This window comes from Hermetia illucens, chromosome 2, assembly GCF_905115235.1.
Source record: "Hermetia illucens chromosome 2, iHerIll2.2.curated.20191125, whole genome shotgun sequence".
NCBI lineage: Eukaryota > Metazoa > Arthropoda > Insecta > Diptera > Stratiomyidae > Hermetia > Hermetia illucens.
In genome coordinates, this window is record NC_051850.1 from 108,741,872 (window position 1) to 108,760,862 (window position 18,991).

The 18,991-nt window shown below is 41.5% G+C and overlaps 1 protein-coding gene across 2 annotated transcripts in view; it reads right to left on the reverse strand.

The window, feature by feature from the left end:
• LOC119649460 (cadherin-23) overlaps positions 1–12,219 on the reverse strand; it is an 83,013-nt gene extending 70,794 nt beyond the window's left edge. Inside the window, exons 1-2 of one of the 2 annotated variants that reach the window (XM_038051615.1) lie at positions 11,952–12,219; positions 10,980–11,872 (exon numbers count right to left, since the gene is read on the reverse strand). In XM_038051615.1, coding sequence (XP_037907543.1) covers positions 10,980–11,169 — 190 coding nt within the window. In that variant the 5' untranslated portion in view covers positions 11,170–11,872; positions 11,952–12,219. Of the gene's footprint in view, positions 1–10,979 lie in introns of both variants that reach the window. The other variant, XM_038051614.1, reaches the window with a different exon arrangement.
• Positions 12,220–18,991: the final 6,772 nt, after the last annotated feature.

The window sequence follows — 18,991 nt, forward strand, 5'->3', positions numbered from 1 at the left end:
GTCTCGGTGATAGCAAGTACATCTTCGCTACAGTTGTTATTAAGGGGGGGGGGGCCTCTTAAGGTTCTCTTTCGAGTTTGATTTTAATTACTCCTCCTGTGAAGCCGATCCGGTTGTTGACCCACTCATGAAAATCCGTTTGACCGTGGGTCCCACAAACCCAATTGGTTTGACCAATTTTTTTGCAGTTGACTACGGTTTCACTCAAGGCAGAGCCAACTCATCATATGTTGATTCTGCTCTGCCCTAGGAGCAACGTGGCCTAAGTGGTTAAAAGATATTGTCACCCTGTTTTATTAATTAATTTTTATTTGGAATCGAGGGAGCCATGAATCCGTTATCCGCTTGATGGCGGACCAAACCAAATGGAGAGAAACTACCGCTCACTTTTCTTATTCATGGACTCCTTTTTTTGGTCCAATCCACCATCAAATAGATGGCGGATTCAGGGTTCCCTCGATTCCGAAAAAAATCGTCTGGTAGGCTTGGCAACAAAACCCGGTGTCTGAGTGTCTCTGTCGGAATCCATCTTAGAAGCGCCCCTCTATCCAGAGCCCTACATGATTATTCAAAAGATGTTTACCTGGTGTGTCACAACAAAGTCGGTTTCTAACAATTTCTCCAAAACTGGAATGATCGCTTCATGCACCAGAGTTTGTGGTTGAATCTGAATAAAATATAGTTTTTGACGATCGATCTCAATTAAACGTGGCAGTGATCTCCCGAGATCTGAACGATTCAAGGATCAATGCTTTTATTAATCAATAGTGAACTGTGCCATAGAATGGCTTTGCATCATTGCATTCATCAACGGCAGATTTATTTAAAAGTTCTCTCAAAGAAGTCCGTTCGCTACAGCAATATTTTAAACATTATCTACACTGAATACTGGGCAGATTAAAACTACGCTCTAAAATAATGATGAGATGTTAAGATTTTTTCAGTATCCATAGTAGGAAAAAATTAATTTCGTAAGCCATATTCATTCATGGCAGTTTGGAAGATGAAACAGCTCGGGGATGTTAGCCACAGAGCATAGTAAGAAATAAATTGATTTAAAATGTTTAATTACCAAAAGGCAGGTAATTAGATTAAAATGCAATTCATTATTTCTGACAACTCATGTTTCTCCGCCTTATCCAATGCCGATGGTAGTTATGAAAAAAAGTTAAAATCCAAAACCAAATTAATAAGGGGGCCAAATTCATATACATAGCTAAAGAATGTGAACCTTTCTTGAAATAAAAGTTATAAATGTAAATCACTGGCAACGTTCTGCCAAATGCATGTATAAATATATTAGTTGACTTGGAAGTCATTCATATGTTTCTGGCGTTTGACCATATTATGTATGAATGTAGATTACCTGTGTATAATAGCCTCCGGAAAATTTGCATACGCCGGGCCAAATAGCAAGCTGCTAACGTAAATGATAATGAAGTAAAATAGATGCATAGAGTTAATGTGCACGTACCTACATATTTATGCATGAACACGAGGTTAGTGCTACATATGGGCAGTTGAAATATGCAGGTGCTTTTCGAGTGGAATGTCATTTACTCGTAAGAATCCAAAACATCGTTTTATCTTTAAGTTCAGCTGTCTCAGCAGCATTTCATAACATACTAGGAGAAGTAACTGTCGACCTTGTTCTTGTGACCTCTGTTGTTTGATAACTATGATTAAATGTAAATGATATATTCTATCTTTTTCTGTAGTATGTACATATGTATGTCAAACTGGCCCGAGAGCTCGGCGTTTTAGATTATAAGGGTTATGTGATTTCCTATTAACAAACGTGGATTGTAGTTATCAACGTAACCTTGAATTATAAAATATCAAAAAAGTGTAAAATATTCATAGATTGAAGTAATTTTCCATTGAAAATATTCTTTTGATCTTCTACAGTATTATTCTTGATAGTAGGATTTAAATTGGATTTTTATGATTTCCTCGTATATTCCTAAAAAAACCTGGAGAAAAGAAAGGGTTCGTGTTCAGTTGATGGAAAAACACGAAAATACAGAAAAGGTGTCAATGATAGCAAGCAAGCAAAGCTAGTCCTATTTTGAGTCAACTTCTTCTGCGTCATTTGTTCATCTTACGACTCATGTGACAAGTAACTTTTTTAATACCTAGAATGTTCACTAAAATCAAAACAACTTCATTTGTCGATGAAAAAAGATTCCATTAACTTTCCAGATTTGAAAAATCAGTTTTTGTTCCATTTCAGTAGAAAACTGAAAAGGAGTTCACTACATTAATCTTCGTAATGCAATTATCTGCAGCTCATAATTTAAGTGGATATAATTGGAATCACGCTTGAATTGCCCTAAAATGGTTTAATTGCAAATTAAACTTTCCAATTTTGGAGTTAATTCTATCTTCACCTATAATCTTATTCTAAAAAATAGATAATCCGAAAATTAACCAATATTGTTCAGTTCATGAATCCAAAGCGAATTATAGATTGGGAAAATGAAGTTAATTTTTCCGGATTGTATCCCATAGCTATCTGATTAGTACCACCAATTTCATTCCAATATGTTAGTAGCTTTCGGCTGTAATTTTTTTAGAATACAATGCCCATTGAGCATCTTTCAAATTCATAGAAACTTTTATTCATTTAGAGAAAGATACTATCGGAATTTGTGTAGCACAATGGTATGGCTCACGGTCGATCAAAGGAATGCTAGGTCTGCTAGTTACTGCTTTATTATGTGCGAGTAAAATACCGTCAATAATTTTATCTACTTTTTTTAAAGGAAAGATTGAAATCAATAGACCAACATAGGGATAGACGTGGCGAGCAGCATGTGCGTTTAGAGGCCTATCCTTTCTCTAATATAATTTTATATGTTTGACATATATAGGATAAACAATGTAACAATGCGGAATAAATAGATTAAATTGCTGCATTTAAGCCCGATGCAGTATGTTTGTTAACCAATTTTTCGAATTTGACTGTGAATAAATGTGAAGTTATCGGATTCACAGTGGCAGCCCTCCGTATGGTATCTCGTCTTAAAAAAGGATGATCAGAAAACGAGATTACACTTTGCGACGAATCTTTTGACCGCGTAATCAGACAGCTGCAACTGCACCACAATGCATAAGCGACTGCTGTTGCAGGAGCGACATATCAGCACACAGTTGATACGTAATCCCATCATTGATTTGGAATAGAATTATTAGAGTTGGAGACCACATCGTTATTGCCTTGTCATTGCCGGCTTCGTCGTCCATCCTGTCTGAGGTTCCTTCTGTGAGTTCGTAACATCGGTTTTCAGTGAAGGGTTGCCAGCCTTACTCGACCCCCAACCTGGAGGACTAGTTGGTTCATTTTGTCCTATGTTTAGGTGCAGGAGACTCGCCTTCTTCCTTCTCCATCCAATAACCGACGACATTTTACGACATCGTTTACTCCTAGATGTTTTATCCTATCGCTTGGTATTAGATATTTTCTTGTTGTGTGCGAGCACCAGATATTATCGTGGGGAATACATGGAGGTTTCACTGCTTTTCTCTCGGGTATTTCCACCACTATCCTCTACTTTTCTAGGCGGTATCATAAAGCATTTGTTGGTTATGTTTAAAAAATCCAGCGAGAATTGTGGTTTATAAACTCCTCCAGTATAGTTCCCATAACTGTGCTTCCCCTTCCTTGAGTGCTAATGGTTGTGAATCCTTCCTTCATCCGCTGCTTCAATCTCTTCTACCCCAATATGGCCCGGAATCTAGAACTTGAAATGCCTTGGTGTCTGCTTGGTCTGGAAATTGTTCTGCTTCCAATAGTTCCTTATACTGTCTTCCAAATTTGCCCGCCTTGCGATAGTCGTTCCACTAGCTTACCTGGGCTGTGCGAAATCGCTTTTAAGGTTTTGTGTGAAATAAAGCCTTATTAAAATCGATTCAATGTCTGGCTGTCCGTCGGTCTGACAGACGTCTGTCACACCCGATTTACTTCGAAACAGCTGAACCGATTGACACGAAATTTGGTGAGGTCTGTGTGCCCCTTAACATGCAGCAAGTGGCGCTATTTCGTATTAAGTTTGAAGGGGGACTCCCCACAGATGCGAAAGGGGGGTGCAATTTCTTTCACAGCTTATGGTCATGTGGGGTATCAAATGAAAGGGCTCGAATAGTACTTTCTTAGTTTTGATATTGGGTAAAACATAGAGGAATAGGGCTCGAAATGTGTGCCCCAGAAAGCGAAACAGCTCTCATTTTCAGAACCTATCCAATCGAAAAATCTGGAAAAATTCACATGGATGCATCTATATGAAATCTAGTCCTTAAAATACATCACATTCCGATTTCTGCACGAATAAAGTTAATAATAGTATATTACCATGTTTTGGAAATTTACCCGGAAACCCCTTAAGTTCATACCAGCAATCCAAAATTTGGCAGCCACATAATATTGGACATAATTTTGCAAAACAATGCGACTGTTATTAACAAAGTTATGGAAGGTCAAAATTCCGTATTTCAGGTAAACTTATTGCGTGTATGACGTCATTGTCATATAAAGTGAACTTGTATGAACCGCGAGGTCGTAGGGACGCTTTAGCTTTCGTTTCAATTACTCGCGGGAGACATGTGCGGGTGGTAACCAATATAATAGGCATGTATGTACCTGGTTGCCAGCGGCTTTTAATTTACGCACGTGCTTTTGTGTAAAGTGGAAATTCTGAAGATGCGTTAGATTAATTTCAATGCGGTAATATATAATGTTTGTTTATTTAGGGTGAGTACAGTATCTATGTCTTTGATGTGTATCAACATCTGTGTATCTTGGAGTATTTTGTATTTTTAGCTATATACGAATGGAAAATAGTACATAGAGAATTGTTCACATAAGATGAACAGAAAACATTTATACCCGAAGCGCCCAGCTCCCGGTACCCCGACTTGTTTATATGCTTGCTTCTACTAATAGAGAAAATTAAATATCGGAACGTTTACCCGTAATCTTGGTCAAATTGTCCTTCCATCATTGTAGATTTTGTTTTTATGAAAAGGGCATTCAGCGATTGGATCATTTGTTCAACTTAATCGATTTTTTAGCGGGCTTTCTAGCTTACACGAACGCAGTGATCTTGCCATGAGGCGGTGAATACAGGATATCAGATGCGAATGATCTGGAAAACAGCTCCCTAAGCTTTGCTTAGAAAGCAGCCACTGAGGCCTGACTTATACTGGTTGTTGGCAAACAAACAGGTAAATATGTGCTGATGGAACGTTCAACAAGATAATCGTAAACGCGCAACACAGTTTTCTGTTTAAAAAGTTTACATTCTAATACTAAGATTCTGTCAAATGTTCCCTGTTACCTAAGAAGTTCTTAGTTAAGGACACAGATTTTCACGCCAGAAAATGATGATACTGACTTTTTCGTAAGCCGTTTTTCTTAAAGCTTTTCAGAAAGCTGCTCCGAGGAGCCCAATTAGCAATGCAGTTTCCTTCTTTGATATCAGCAACTCCAAAGGCCCACCCACCCTAAAAGTAGACACCTCTTTGATGTCCCCAAAGAATTGTTTACCTAATGTCCGCAGCCTAGCTCTAGCGAGAGCTGGAAACTCGCAAAGGAAGTGGTATGTCGGGTCTTCCTATAGGAAAGTGCCTGTGCATACCGTCGTAATCCTGTACGGGTTTCTGTGCGTCTAACTTAAAAGCTCTTGTGATGGGGAGCCAGATCCTGCTTAAATTAGCGCAAGTTGTAATCCTTCCCGGCTGTGCGGTTCTTCTTTTAAGTATTTTGGATTGGAACTTGATCGGCCAGATTACTTGTGACCCTAATTTGCTGGTAGCTATCCTTATTGATTGGATTGATTGCTTGGAAATATACAAGTTATAATAACTACTTTTATTCTCGGTAACAAGTAGTTTCCCGCATCAATATTATTATGTTTTGAATTTTGATTTGAGAGCAGTTCGAGTATGGTCTCGTTTTCATGGTTTTGAATAAAATAAAATCCTATTAAAATTGGTTTACTGTCTGTCTGTCTCTCATACCCATCTTATCAGAAAAGTTATCACATTTGGTGGTAAGGTGGGAACTATGAATTCCATTGCATACAGTAAGTAACATTGTTCTACGTTGAGTTTAAGGGAGAGTGTAAATTTTTTTCATTGGAGAATTAGCACTTCGGGTTGTAAATTTACACAGTAAAGACAACTTTGAGCTACTGTAACTTTTTTACTGATAGTATGATTTTGATCAAACTATAATAAACTATAATAATGGGGATAATGTGCTTTATATTATATTTTATACTACTACCAAGTTTTATAACTCTGGGATAAACTTAAGGGGGGTTTTACTCAATTTTCCCAAAAATATTGTAATATAATATTATTAACTTAATTTGAAAAGATATCGCAATGGAGAGTATTTTGAGCCCTGGGCGCCATATAGAGGCAGCTTCATAAAATCCCCCCCTAAAATCAACCTAGAAGGATATCAATCACTTCATGTCTGGGGGTCCACAGTTCCCACCTTCTCACCAAAGTTCGTGTCAATCGGTATAGCCGTTTCCGAGAAAAGTGCTTGTGACAGACAAACAGATAGACAGAGAGACAGACAGGCAGACGGACAGACAGACAGACAGAATAGGAGACAATAAAGCACCGGGTCTGGACGGAGTGCCGAATAAGGCCTTTAAGCTTGCCGTGAAATCCAGGCCGGACATGTTCGCTGAGTTGTTCGAAGCGTGCATGTCCGAGGGAATATTTCCAGTGGTATGGAAGTGGCAGAAGTTGGTGCTTCTGCCTAAGCCTGGTAAACCTCCAGGTGAACCATCCTCATACCGACCCATATGTCTTTTGGACACGGTGGCGAAGATGTTAGAGCTGGTAATCTATAATAGATTACTCCCGGTATTTGAGAGCTAAGGCGGCCTTTCAGATCGGCATTATGGGTAAAGCCAGATCAACCATTGATGCCATCAAATTGATTACTGGCTTGGCCGAAGATGCAATCCATGGAAATTGGTGAATGGGAAATGATGGTACCAGCAAATTTTGCATGGTAGTAACCCTGGATGTGAAAAATGCATTCAATTCGGCCAATTGGATTCTAATTCGGAAATCCCTAGCGAAGGTTGGTATTCCCGCCTATCTCGCCGCAATTGTCAATAGTTATTTAACTGAAAGGAGGCTCTGGTACGACACTGATGACGGACCGCAGGAGTACGTCGTTTCCGCGGGTGTCCCGCAGGGCTCCGTATTGGGCCCACTACTGTGGAACATCATGTACAACGATGTACTTAATCTTCCCCTTCCGGAGGAAGCCACAGTGGTGTGTCACGCTGACGACATTGCACTAGTTGTTGTCGCAAAGCATCTCGAAGATACTGAGTTATACTCAAGCGAAGCAATCAGTGCTGTTAAAAGTTGGCTGAAGAGCTCAGGTCGGACACTGGCGGAGGAAAAAACAGAAGCGGTCCTCATCACGAAGCACCGGAAGAGAAACTACGCCTGTATAAGAATCGGGAATCATATCATCACTTCCAAGCCGACCATCAAATGCTTGGGGGTGGTGATAGACAGGAAGCTCAGTTATAAGCAACACGTGCCGTATGTTTGCGATAGATCGTCCACTGCTAGTATGGCCCTGGTGAGGATGATGCCGAACGTGGGAGGGCTACGGCATACATCTAGGTTGCTTATAGCCAGGGTGGTGACCTCAATCATGCTCTATGCGACCCCAGTTTGGAGGGAGGCACTGCACATGTCAGTTAACACTAACAAACTGACTGCAGTATACAGAAGGACAGCCTTGAGGGTATGCTCTGCCTTCAGGACTGTCTCAGATGATGCAGCATTCGTCATCTCTGGAATGATGCCGATTGACATCTTGGCAGATGAGATGGCGAATATATACAATGCGAAGCCAACCTCTTTATCATCGCGAAGGAAGAAGACTGAGAGGGAGAGATCCATAAATAGATGGCAAGAGCGGTGGGAATGCTCGGGAAAGGGTCGCTGGACTCACAGGCTCATTCCTGCCATCAAGGAGTGGTTGGAGAGACGACACGGTGAGATTAATTATAATCTCACCCAGTTTCTCACGGGACATGGAGGATATCTCCAATACCTTCACAGGTTTAAATTGGAGACCTCACCCGACTGTCCAAATTGCGATGGAGTCTCAGAGGACCCAGAGCATGTATTCTTCCACTGCCCGAGATTTGTGGAAGAAAGGAGGAATCTAGAGGAGACTCTAGGAGAGGTGCTGGTACCAGAAAATCTAGTGCCGAAAATGCTAGCACATCAAGAGAATTGGGATGCGGTCAACTCCATGATCGCGTCTATTCAAGATAAATTGCGAAAGGCAGAGGAAAGGAGAAAAGCGCGGTCACGTGCGCCGCGTGTGGAAGAAAGGTGACATAGCTAGAGTGAGCTGACTCCGCCCCTTTTTCTATATGAGTTCAAACTCGGTCATAAAGCAGCGGAACATTAACAGCGCATTTGGAGCTGATATGGTAAGCGAACGAACCACACGGCGGTGGTTCGAAAAATTCCGGCCAGGCGAGGTAAACCTTCAAAGAGAGCCAAGTAGACATCCGGGACCATCGATTGACAAAGGCGAGCTGCATTTCCTAATCAAATCCGACACACATCAGTATACTACTCGGCACTTGCAACCACTTGGAAAGGTGGAAAGCTCGACAAATGGATTCCGCATGCCCTTACGGAGCAAAACATGGCACTTCGAATGAAAATTTGCAGTTCTTTACTCTCTCGCAACAGAAGTGATCCCTTTTTGCACAGAATAGCGACATTTGATGAAAAGTGGATATTATACAACAATCGTCGCCGATCAGCACAATGGCTAGAAGCCGATGAGCCACCGAAGCATATGCCGAAACCGAGCCTCCATCCGAAGAAGGTAATGGTGACTGTTTGGTGGTCTACAGCAGGAGTTATCCACTATTCTTTTTTGGCACTTGCAGAAACGATAAATGCACAGAAATACTGTGCCCAACTCGAGGAAATGCACCAAAAATTTAATATTCAACGGCCGAGATTAGTCAACAGAGATGGTGTAGTACTCCTTCACGACAATGCACGACCTCATGTTTCCAGAACAACGGTTCAAAAGTTGAACGAATTGCAGTATGAGACTCTGCCTCATCCATCATATTCACTGGACTTTTGGCCAACCGACTACCACTTTTTTAAGCATTTGAATAATTTTTTGGCGGAAAAACAATTTAGGAGTGAAGAGGCTTTCGACGGGTAAATCAACGCCCGAAAATTGGGATTCTACGAAATTGGCATACATGCTCTTGTATCTCGCTGGGAGAAGTGTTTTGAATCGACTGGTACCTATTTTGATTAATTAAATAAATGTTTGTAAGCTTTACAGTCGTTTTAAATTTTAGTACCAAATCGGCCATTTCATGTGCAACAACCTAATACCAAGTTTGGTGGAAATGGCACTATTACTGATAACATTATGCCTCTTCTGTGAAAATTTATTGCAGTCTAAGCCTTTGAACGTTAATATCTCACTAAATGCAGTCACTTCTTATACAAGAAAGGCACAAAGCCTTTCGTATATCTGATTTTTTGAATCCACTAGTAAAGCTGGAGGTATCCATCGCCTTTGACTTAGCGATATGCCCATGCCCACTGCGAGAAATTTTAGCCTTGTGTTTATGAGAATTTGTTACCCTTTAGGCCATTCGGATAGCACCGAAGAGGCTTCACTTTAGGCAAAACAGCAGCAGATCAGGTTTTGCGTCTACGTCAGTCGATGGAAAAACTGTGGAAATACGGCCATCAATTCTACCATCTTATCATCGATTTCAAAATTGCTTACGAAAGCACAACAAAGGTAAAATAGCACACGGCCATGAACAAATTCAAATTAATGAGACTAACTAAGTTGATCCTCACCAATGTACGAGGCTATATAAAAACAGCAGAATCACTGCAGTTAAGGTAAGAACATATACCTTTCAAATCATTCATAATTTACTCTATTGAGGGGCGAAAATCAACGGATAACAACTATGACAGTGAAATTGACTACTCCAACTTACAGAGTCTTTTCCACTCGAACATGTGTTCCTTGGAGGATTGGCTTCTTAGCGAAAAAAAAGAAGAACTCTTAGCCTCGTTAAAGAGGGGAATTCTGCGAAGAGTTTTCGGTTCCCTACAGGAGGATGAACGATTCCGTAGCCTATAAAATGATGACATTTTTGAGGGATACCACGTCGCCTGGACGGGTCACTTAATCAGTTTGGGTGAAGATGATCCAGCCCGTAAAGTCTATAAAAGCCGTATCTATGGTAGAAGAAAAGAAGCAAACATGGCAGACCCTGCCTCAGATGGTCTAGTCTAGATACCGGTTGTTTCGCCGTTGGGATTTGATGTTATGTTCCATAATAATTTTTAGAACAACAAAAATGTATTATATTTTTGAATTGCAGAGTTCCGTTATCTCATCGGAAAGGAGAGAGCCGAAACCATACGGAATATCTAGGGTTCGTCCTCTGTCACGTAGCCTTCAATCTATTTTTTTCACCTTACATTGAGTTGAGTTGCGTTTAGTATCTTTTACAATACAGGAGGGTAATTTGTGTGTCATTGCTGTAAGTTAATTCTATGGTTGACCACCGATTTAGTCACGTATGTTAACCTGATTGCTTTGCTTATTCAAGATGAAGATAGTCTTCTCTAATTTACATACCAAGTTCTTCTTTTTTCAACATATCTTTGTAAATATTTCCGTTATTTGAACAACGGCAATTTTAAATTCTTAACTTCTTAAATACACCACGAAAACCTCAACCATGGACGGTTGACTTCCTATTAAAAGTCAAGACATGTCGATCTGAAATGTGACATTCATCCGAGAGTGCTCATCAAGCATAAAACGACATTCTATCTGAGTCTGCTCCATTGTTCAGTAATTAGAATGATAGTGCGGTAAACCTTTAACGCATAACAGACACAAATCTTACCTCGTAACTGATAAACGACACTGCCGACGGTGGTGTTCTCCGACAAGCTGAACCGAGCCATGTCCCCCGACCCAGGTATGAAATGTGGTAAGCGATTGATAATTTGGCATCGTGAAATGGGGAGAATGTAGCAGCAGCTAACCACCAAGAAGTAGGTTATCCATCTGATATCGCTCGAGATACGCCGCATAGCGCCGAGATGATAATAATGGCGCCGTTAGCAACAGAGACAGGGTCAACTCGATGCTAATGATACTGGAATCCGGTTGCTGATATTTAACGCCTGCAGCGCTGCACAGTTGCGAATAGTTGACCTTCAGTTGGAAATCGGCAAAGTGAATGGTTCAGCGGCGATGGGGCTGACGCCTTCTTCTCTTCTCTGGAATGCAACAATCGTGGATGCTTTTGCAACTTCTTTTATCACCTTTTCTTATTCTTCTCATTTACATAATAACTTTTCACTCGAACGGAAATCGCGGGGATCACTAAAGTGGAACGGACAAACTTTCTGGGTGAGCGACCGCGAGTAGATATTTTAGGCTAGTATAATGCCTCGTTTTTCCGCATTTCAAGTGACCAAGACGCCAGAACACTTTTCACACTTCTTTAGGCACTAACATACTCTTTACGCACTTTCTTCCGCACGTTTCCAATGGGCATTAGAAACTCAGATCAGCGACAAGCACGGCACAAATTGGTTTCGAGAAGTAGCACAAAAGATAGCAAGAAGGTGTGATGTTTTGAAGGCCACATCCGCAAACTGCAGTGGACGAGACTTCCGGGTTGTTTGAACGAGTAGAGAAAGACTTCGATGCGTCACGAGGAAAGAAACTTTCAAACGCAACACATAGGCAGAGACATCACTGGGAAGTTAAGTCCTCGAACCCAATAACCTACATACATGCGGGTATGGATAGATTAGGTTGGAAGCACCCGTTCGAGATGAAAAGATATTCTTATTATGATACTCACTTCGGATGCCAATAGGGATGTTACATGGTTAGAAAGGATGCGTAGCACTCTTGTTACCGTTAAACTTGTTAGTAAATATTCTTTTTTGCAAAAGCGGGCAAGAATTCCGAACACGAAATATTCGAAAGACGTGTGACGTGTTTCGCACTACACCTCGAAGTCGTTGCCTTGGACAAAAGACCAATACTCAGTCCCAGACTCCGATTCCTAGTCTCACCGTCCGTTGAGTACAATCAGGTTTTTACCTGTGGAGTTGACTCAAGATAATGCCGACTGAATGCTCCCAGCTCCAAAGGTGCCCAATGCGATACAAGATATGAGCGCATAGTAAAATGTTTCCATCGAAGACTGGTTTTTCTTCAATGGAGCGGCCGAAGTTGGCGCAACGTAGATGTATGCGGTCAAAAGATACACTGCTTACCGTAAGTCAGTTTTCGATGAAGGCGTTTAGATGGAATTACTTTTACTTTAACATTCTGTTGTGATTCAAATTATCAGAAATTTCGGGTGATTTAATTGAATTGATTCACAGGTAAAGAATGCGTTAATGTCGATTGTAAAGTTAAGTAAAAGTTAAAACTGGAATGTTTTCTTGTTTTGAATCATTCGTAGCACGACGTGATGATAGTCAAAACATTGAAAGCAATCGAATAGAAACAAAAACTAAAAAGATTTAAATTATCTCAAATAAGCGCCCATGTTGATATAGGCAACTTAGAAGCACGATCAGCGAATTTTTTATTAGCAATAATCAATCGAGCAACGGGAAGTGGTGATATATTACTGGAAGATCCAGTCGTCAGACGCTGAACCTTGGTTGGCGTTGTTGTTGAACTGGCTGTTCCTCTAGAACTTAAGTCCTTAGGCAGTTTGTCCTTTATGATAATAAGTTATTTGTCTTTAGTTTTTTAGTCATCTCGCCATATTTGAAATATTTTATTTTCATGCGAACGTAATCGCTGACTATGCTTAATTGCATGGTCTTTTATGATCTCACTAACCGTTTGTATCCTCAGGTCCTTATGCATTTAGTATCAGGCAGCGTCTACTACGCTTCTTAGCAATTTTAGCCGTCTTGTCCGGCCTAATTTTTAGTAAGGAAAAAAATTAAAAGCAAAAAATTAAATTGTTCTCTAAATTCGGATTACCAATTATTACTCATATACCGATATTTCGAGGACCAGTGAGTTTTAGTCTGAATTGCTTATGGACTAGCTTGCCCTTTAAATACCTAAATCTAGATCTTAATTGCTCGTTAATTTAATGACTTACCTTATTAGCCCAAAAAGCGAACTGTTGGTATTTCTTAACCTCCTTAATTACCTTTAGGTTATACTCCGTTATTGTATGCTTCTCCTCGACGGTATGTATAGTTTGCCCTATATATGATTTTTCGCAATCGGTGATTCCGCTTTTCTCGTTTTCATCCCTGGGTTCCTTGACGTTTCCTAATCGTGTCATTAGTTGATGTCTTCTGCTAGTGGATATCACTTCGATGTCGCGTTTCCTTAGGATATTTATGACCAAGTAGCCGATTTGGAAATGGATGATAGGAACTTGACTTTTTTTAAGGTTTTGTTTGCAAAACAAAACCTTATTATGTTTGCAAAACAAAACCTTATTAAAATCGGTTCAATGTCTGTCAGTCTGTCTGTCTTTTTTTTATACGTTGGAAGGTGGAAAGGTTCAAAACCTACCGCTGGCTCCTGCCATACGGTTATGTGAGGCTTTTACTCACTAAAACCACCTTCTTCTCCTTCGCTTACCCCGCGGGAGTGCCATTTCGGTATTACATCGCGGGGCAGGATCACTTATGAACTGCGGCTTCTGTCGTTATTTGTAACTTTCCTCCGAAGCTCCTCCCTCCTCAGTAGATTGTGGATCGCCTTCATTAAATTTTCCACCGCCCTCCAAGATGTTTCAGAGGCTAGCATGTGGTCCACGATATTCTCGGGTGTCAACCGTGCCTCGGCGTCAATTTCCGCCTCCGCTCTGTGTGCAACAAACCGCGGGCAGTTAAAAACAACATGCTCCACATCTTCCGGAATCATAACGCATGTCGTACTATACGTGAAGTCGTCACGCCCGAAGCGATAAAGGTATGCACGGTACCCTCCGTGTCCCCTTAGGAATTGAGTGAGGCGGTAATTAACCACACCGTGCCTGTGTCCTGTGTGTCCAGCGTCCTTTAGGTGAATCAACCCACTTTTTTTACCATTCCAAAATAGAATCACTTTGTGCCAATTGCCGACGATTGGTATAGGACTCACCGATTGCATATGATGGGTCATACAGGCGTCGGCCCTGGTTCGCCAAGATGTCGATGGGGATCATGCCGGCTATCACACAAGCTGCTTCATTTAAAGTTGTACGGTGAGCGCATGACGTACGTAATACGCTCAATCGGTATGGGGCTGCGATTTTTCTTCTGTTTGCTTCCACCTTCAAAGACGATGCCCAGATTTCACCTGCATAAAGCAAGATGGAGCTAACAAAACTCGAGATCAAGAGCCGATGGCTTTGCCTAGGACCACCTATACATTCTTGCCAACAATGTAGCCACTCCGGAAGCCTTGGTTGCTAAATTTTCTAGATGGGACTTGAATTTTAGTCTTTGGTCAACTATGACACCTAGGTACTTAAGCGTTGGCTGCGACTGTATTATGTGTTCTCCAATCCTGATCTTTATCGACGTCTGCTTCCTTCGCTTGGTAATTAAAACTGCCTCGGTTTTATGCTCCGCGAGTGTCAGACCAGCTTCCTCTAGCCAAGACCTGATTTCAAAAATTGCCTCGTTTGTGAGTACCTCGATCTCATCAATGTCTTGTGCGACGATAGTTACTCCGATATCGTCTGCAAAGCCAATGATTGTCACTCCTTTGGGTAGTTGCAACTTTAAAATTCCGTCATACATTATTATCCACAGGAGAGAACCGAGGACTGATCTTTGTTGAATCCCGCAGGTTGTTGTATACGTCTTCGGTCCATCGCCCGAATCGTAACACAATATCCTCTCCCGGAGAAATTCCATGACTATGTGCACCAGATATTTAGGAGCGCCCAATTTGGCTAAAGCAGGCATTATTTTGCTCCACTTTGCCGTATTAAAGGCATTCTTTACGTCGAGAGTAACTACCGCGCAAGATTTATTGGCCTCCATTGCTTTTTCCGCAATTTCCGTCACCGTGCTGATGGCATTGACAGTAGATCTTGCCTTTCGGAATCCGAACTGTCTGTCTGAGAGACCACCCTCCCTTCCTGTGATTGGTACAAGCCTATTGAAGATGACCCGTTCGAAAAGTTTGCCGATGCCGTTTAGCAGACATAAAGGTTTATAAGAGGAAGGATCACCCAAAGCTTTATTTGGCTTCAGGATTAGCACAAGCTTCTGTTTCCTCCACTCTTCCAGGAATATCCCATCTATGACGCACGTCGTAAATGTCTCAGAGAACCACCTTGGAACTGTCTCGACGGCCACTGTCAGTGCTTTATTCGGAATGCCGTCTAAACCTGGGGCTTTATTTTCCGCAATCTTCTTCGCGGCTTCCAGGGCTTCTTTCGTGGTTACCTCGGGAATTTCACCGGGATCTACCTGGACAGTGGATAGGTTCGGCTCACTTGAAACGTATGGGAAGAGAGTACTAATGATTTCCCGTAGCAAACCAGAGTTGGTGATCGGCGTGAGCCCTTTTTGGATATCCAACCCGATATTGCAGTATTCTTGATTCACTTTCCTCCTGTCGTTCGCTCCATCTGGAAGATGATAGCCTGATGGTCACTGTGTGCATATTCCTCGCTCATCTGCCATTGGAGATCCTTAGATAATGAATCGCTAACAAAGGCGAGGTCTATTACCGATCCCAGATCCCGTCTCCGAAAAGTATTGACGCCGCCAGTATTTGCCAGAACAACGTTCAGACGTGAAAATACTTCGAGCAATATACGGCCTCTAACACTTGTTTCGCGACTTTCCCAATCTTCGGTCCAAGCGTTCAAATCGCCAGCTATTATTATTGGATTATGGCGGCTTGCTTCGGAAGCTAATTTTTCCAACATCAATGCGAATTCATCTAGCGTAAGGCTCGGCGCAGCGTAGCAGCTGAATACGTGAATGCCGCCTACCTTAGCTCGTGTGAATCTGTCTTCTATCCTATTGCTCGTATTTTCGATCGCTCGGTTTTCGCAAGTCCAGATTGCCGCTTTGCCGCTTCTGTCTGATACAAAGACACCACTGTGGAAGTCTTTGTAATATTCGCATATAATGGCAACGTCAATTTCATGTTCCAGCACGCTTTGAGAAAGTAGCTCCTGAGCTGTCTGACAATGGTTTAAATTCAGTTGTAGGAATTTCATTTGCGAAAAGCTGGAATTGCCTTTTTAAACGCCGGATATCTGTAATTGCCTGTGATATGATCGATGTTACCCTCCTGTGTTTCTCTGCATAGCAGGCATTTAAGATTCGCATTGCACTCTTTGGCAATATGCCCTTCTTCTCCACATCTTCGGCACAATTTAGATCTATCGTACTTGCTTGAACAGTTTCTCGAGATGTGTCCAAATTCCAGAAATTTGAAACACCTATTTGGCGATATCTGTTCTCACAGTCGACAGCTGACCCAGCCGACAAGTATTTTGCCAACAGTAGCACCCTTTTTTGCTGTTTCGAATTGTAAGGCTATGGTGGCCGTCTGAGTACCACCATATGCTTTTCGGAGCCTTATCACATTTGACTCAAGGATCGAATCTAGCCCCGAGTTGATTCTTTACGGCCTCGCAGATCTCCGCTTTTGTGGTGATCTCATGCAGGTCCTTGCGTTCAATTAGCATGGAGTCCAGGCTCACCTTTACCTCAGCTACTTTGCCCAGTTATGACTCGATCTTCTTATGTAAATCGTGGGACTTACTCTCTCCTGGCCTAAGCTCAAGGAGCAAATCGCCTTTCTGCGTGCGTCTTATACGGTTCACGTGTTCACCCAAGTCCAGGAGGGAACTGTCTGTTTTTACTTTCCGTAAGATTTCCGCATATGTCAGGTCGCTTGTTGATTTTATAATAAGCGCATCGGGTCGTGACCACTTTTGTGGCCAACCTTTTCGCTCTACTTTAGTCCAAGTAGAGTCACTGACGCGTATCTCCTGATGGTTTGGTAAATTTTCACCGGGAAAGTTTGTTGATTGCACTTGCTGTACTTTGCCCTTCTTGCGCTTTTGAGTCCGCTCTGGGGATTCTATGTTAGTGTTCCTATGCCGTTTGCGGGGCTCTGCTATTTTTATTTTACGAAGGCGACGCACTGCTGTCTGTCTGTCTGTCTGTCACATGCACTTTTCTCAGAAACGGCTATACCGATTGACACGAAATTTGGTGAGAAGCTGGGACCTATGGTCCCCCACACATGTGATGTGTGGGTGATGATTTCTTTAACGGACCCATTCTCAGAAACTACCCAACCGAAAAATCTGAAAAAATCATGAAGCTGTCTCTATATAGTGCTCAGGCCTCAAAATACTCTCCATATCGATATCTGTTCAAATTAAGTTAATAATAGTATATAACCATACGTTTGGGAAAATTGAGTAAAACCCCCCTTAAGTTTATCTCAGAGTTATAAAAGTTGAAATAGATAAAATATAATATGATAAAATATAATATGAAGCATATTATCTCCAAGTTTGATCAAAATCATACTATTAGTAACAAAGTTACAGTAGCTCAAAGTTGTCTTTACCCTGTAAATCTACAACCCGAAGCACTAAATCTGACATGGTAAATGCATATTCTTAACAGACTGCGTACAAATGGAATAGTTCTACACTCAAATATACTCACACAAGAAGCAAACAAAACCTTTCATACCTGAAGCGCCCAGCTTCCGGTTTCCCGACTTGTTTTCAATTTATAGTATATTCTTCGTATTTCACTCTGAATAGACGCTCGGACATACAAGAGTTTAGGATCTCATAGAATTCCTCCGGGAGGTCCCTGCGCAATTTATACAGCACACCTTGATACTATATACCACCTTATCGAAAGCCTGGGCAATTTCAAGAAAAATTACTTAGCTGCTCTTTTTCATTGCATTTTCAATCGCTTTCGTGATTCTGTACACCTATTGAATTGTGTAATGAGTTTTACGGAAACCAAATTGGTGAGTTGTATAAGATGTCGACACACCATGATTTATGTCTCTTTAAGAAAAACCCTTAACTTCTAATTAGTTTTCACCATTTTCTATTGTTGAGATACCTATTATGCATTGATTATATGTTATTACTTTCAATCAAATTGATTACGTATTGATCGAACGTCCAAACCTCTAAGCCTTGATGAATGTCAGAACATGTAAGGGGCCAATAGAGATTGGGATCACTATCCCGTTGGCATGGTGCTTCGAGCTCGAATAACAACACCACCCAGAATCCCCTTTGACCATCAGGTGAGAGTTAACATTGAAGCCATCCACAACACAGCCCTCCGCAACACCTATAAGAGGGAAATGGATACCGTAATAACCGCAGTCAACACAGATCCTGGAGATGAAGCATCAACAAATGATCTTCACAATCACCTGAAGAACGTTATCATAAATACGGCAAAAAACATACTTGGCCCCAACCGCAAAAAGAGTCGGCACGGATGGTTTGACGATGAATATAAGCTAGCAACGGAACGGGAGAATGCTGCATACCGAGTAATGCTGCATTGTCGAAGAACGCGAGCACTCGCGTAGATCACGAACTCCGGCGAGCGGAGAAGCGATTTCACAGTCGGAAAAAGGAAGCCTGGGAGAACCAACCAGGCGTGGAAGTTTTACCAACAAGTCAGCAGGATGAAGCCTTATATACCTCGATGCTCATCCTGCTGAGACAAAGAGAAAAATCTGATTTCCGACAGAATGGGCATATTGGAGCGATGGGTTGAGTACTTTGATGAACTACTGAACAATCAGAACATCTGCAAGTTGGAGGTCCCGCCAACTGAAGACAAGTACTGCCACACCAAGAATAGAAGAAACAGTCCGTGCAATTCATCGGCTTAAAAATCG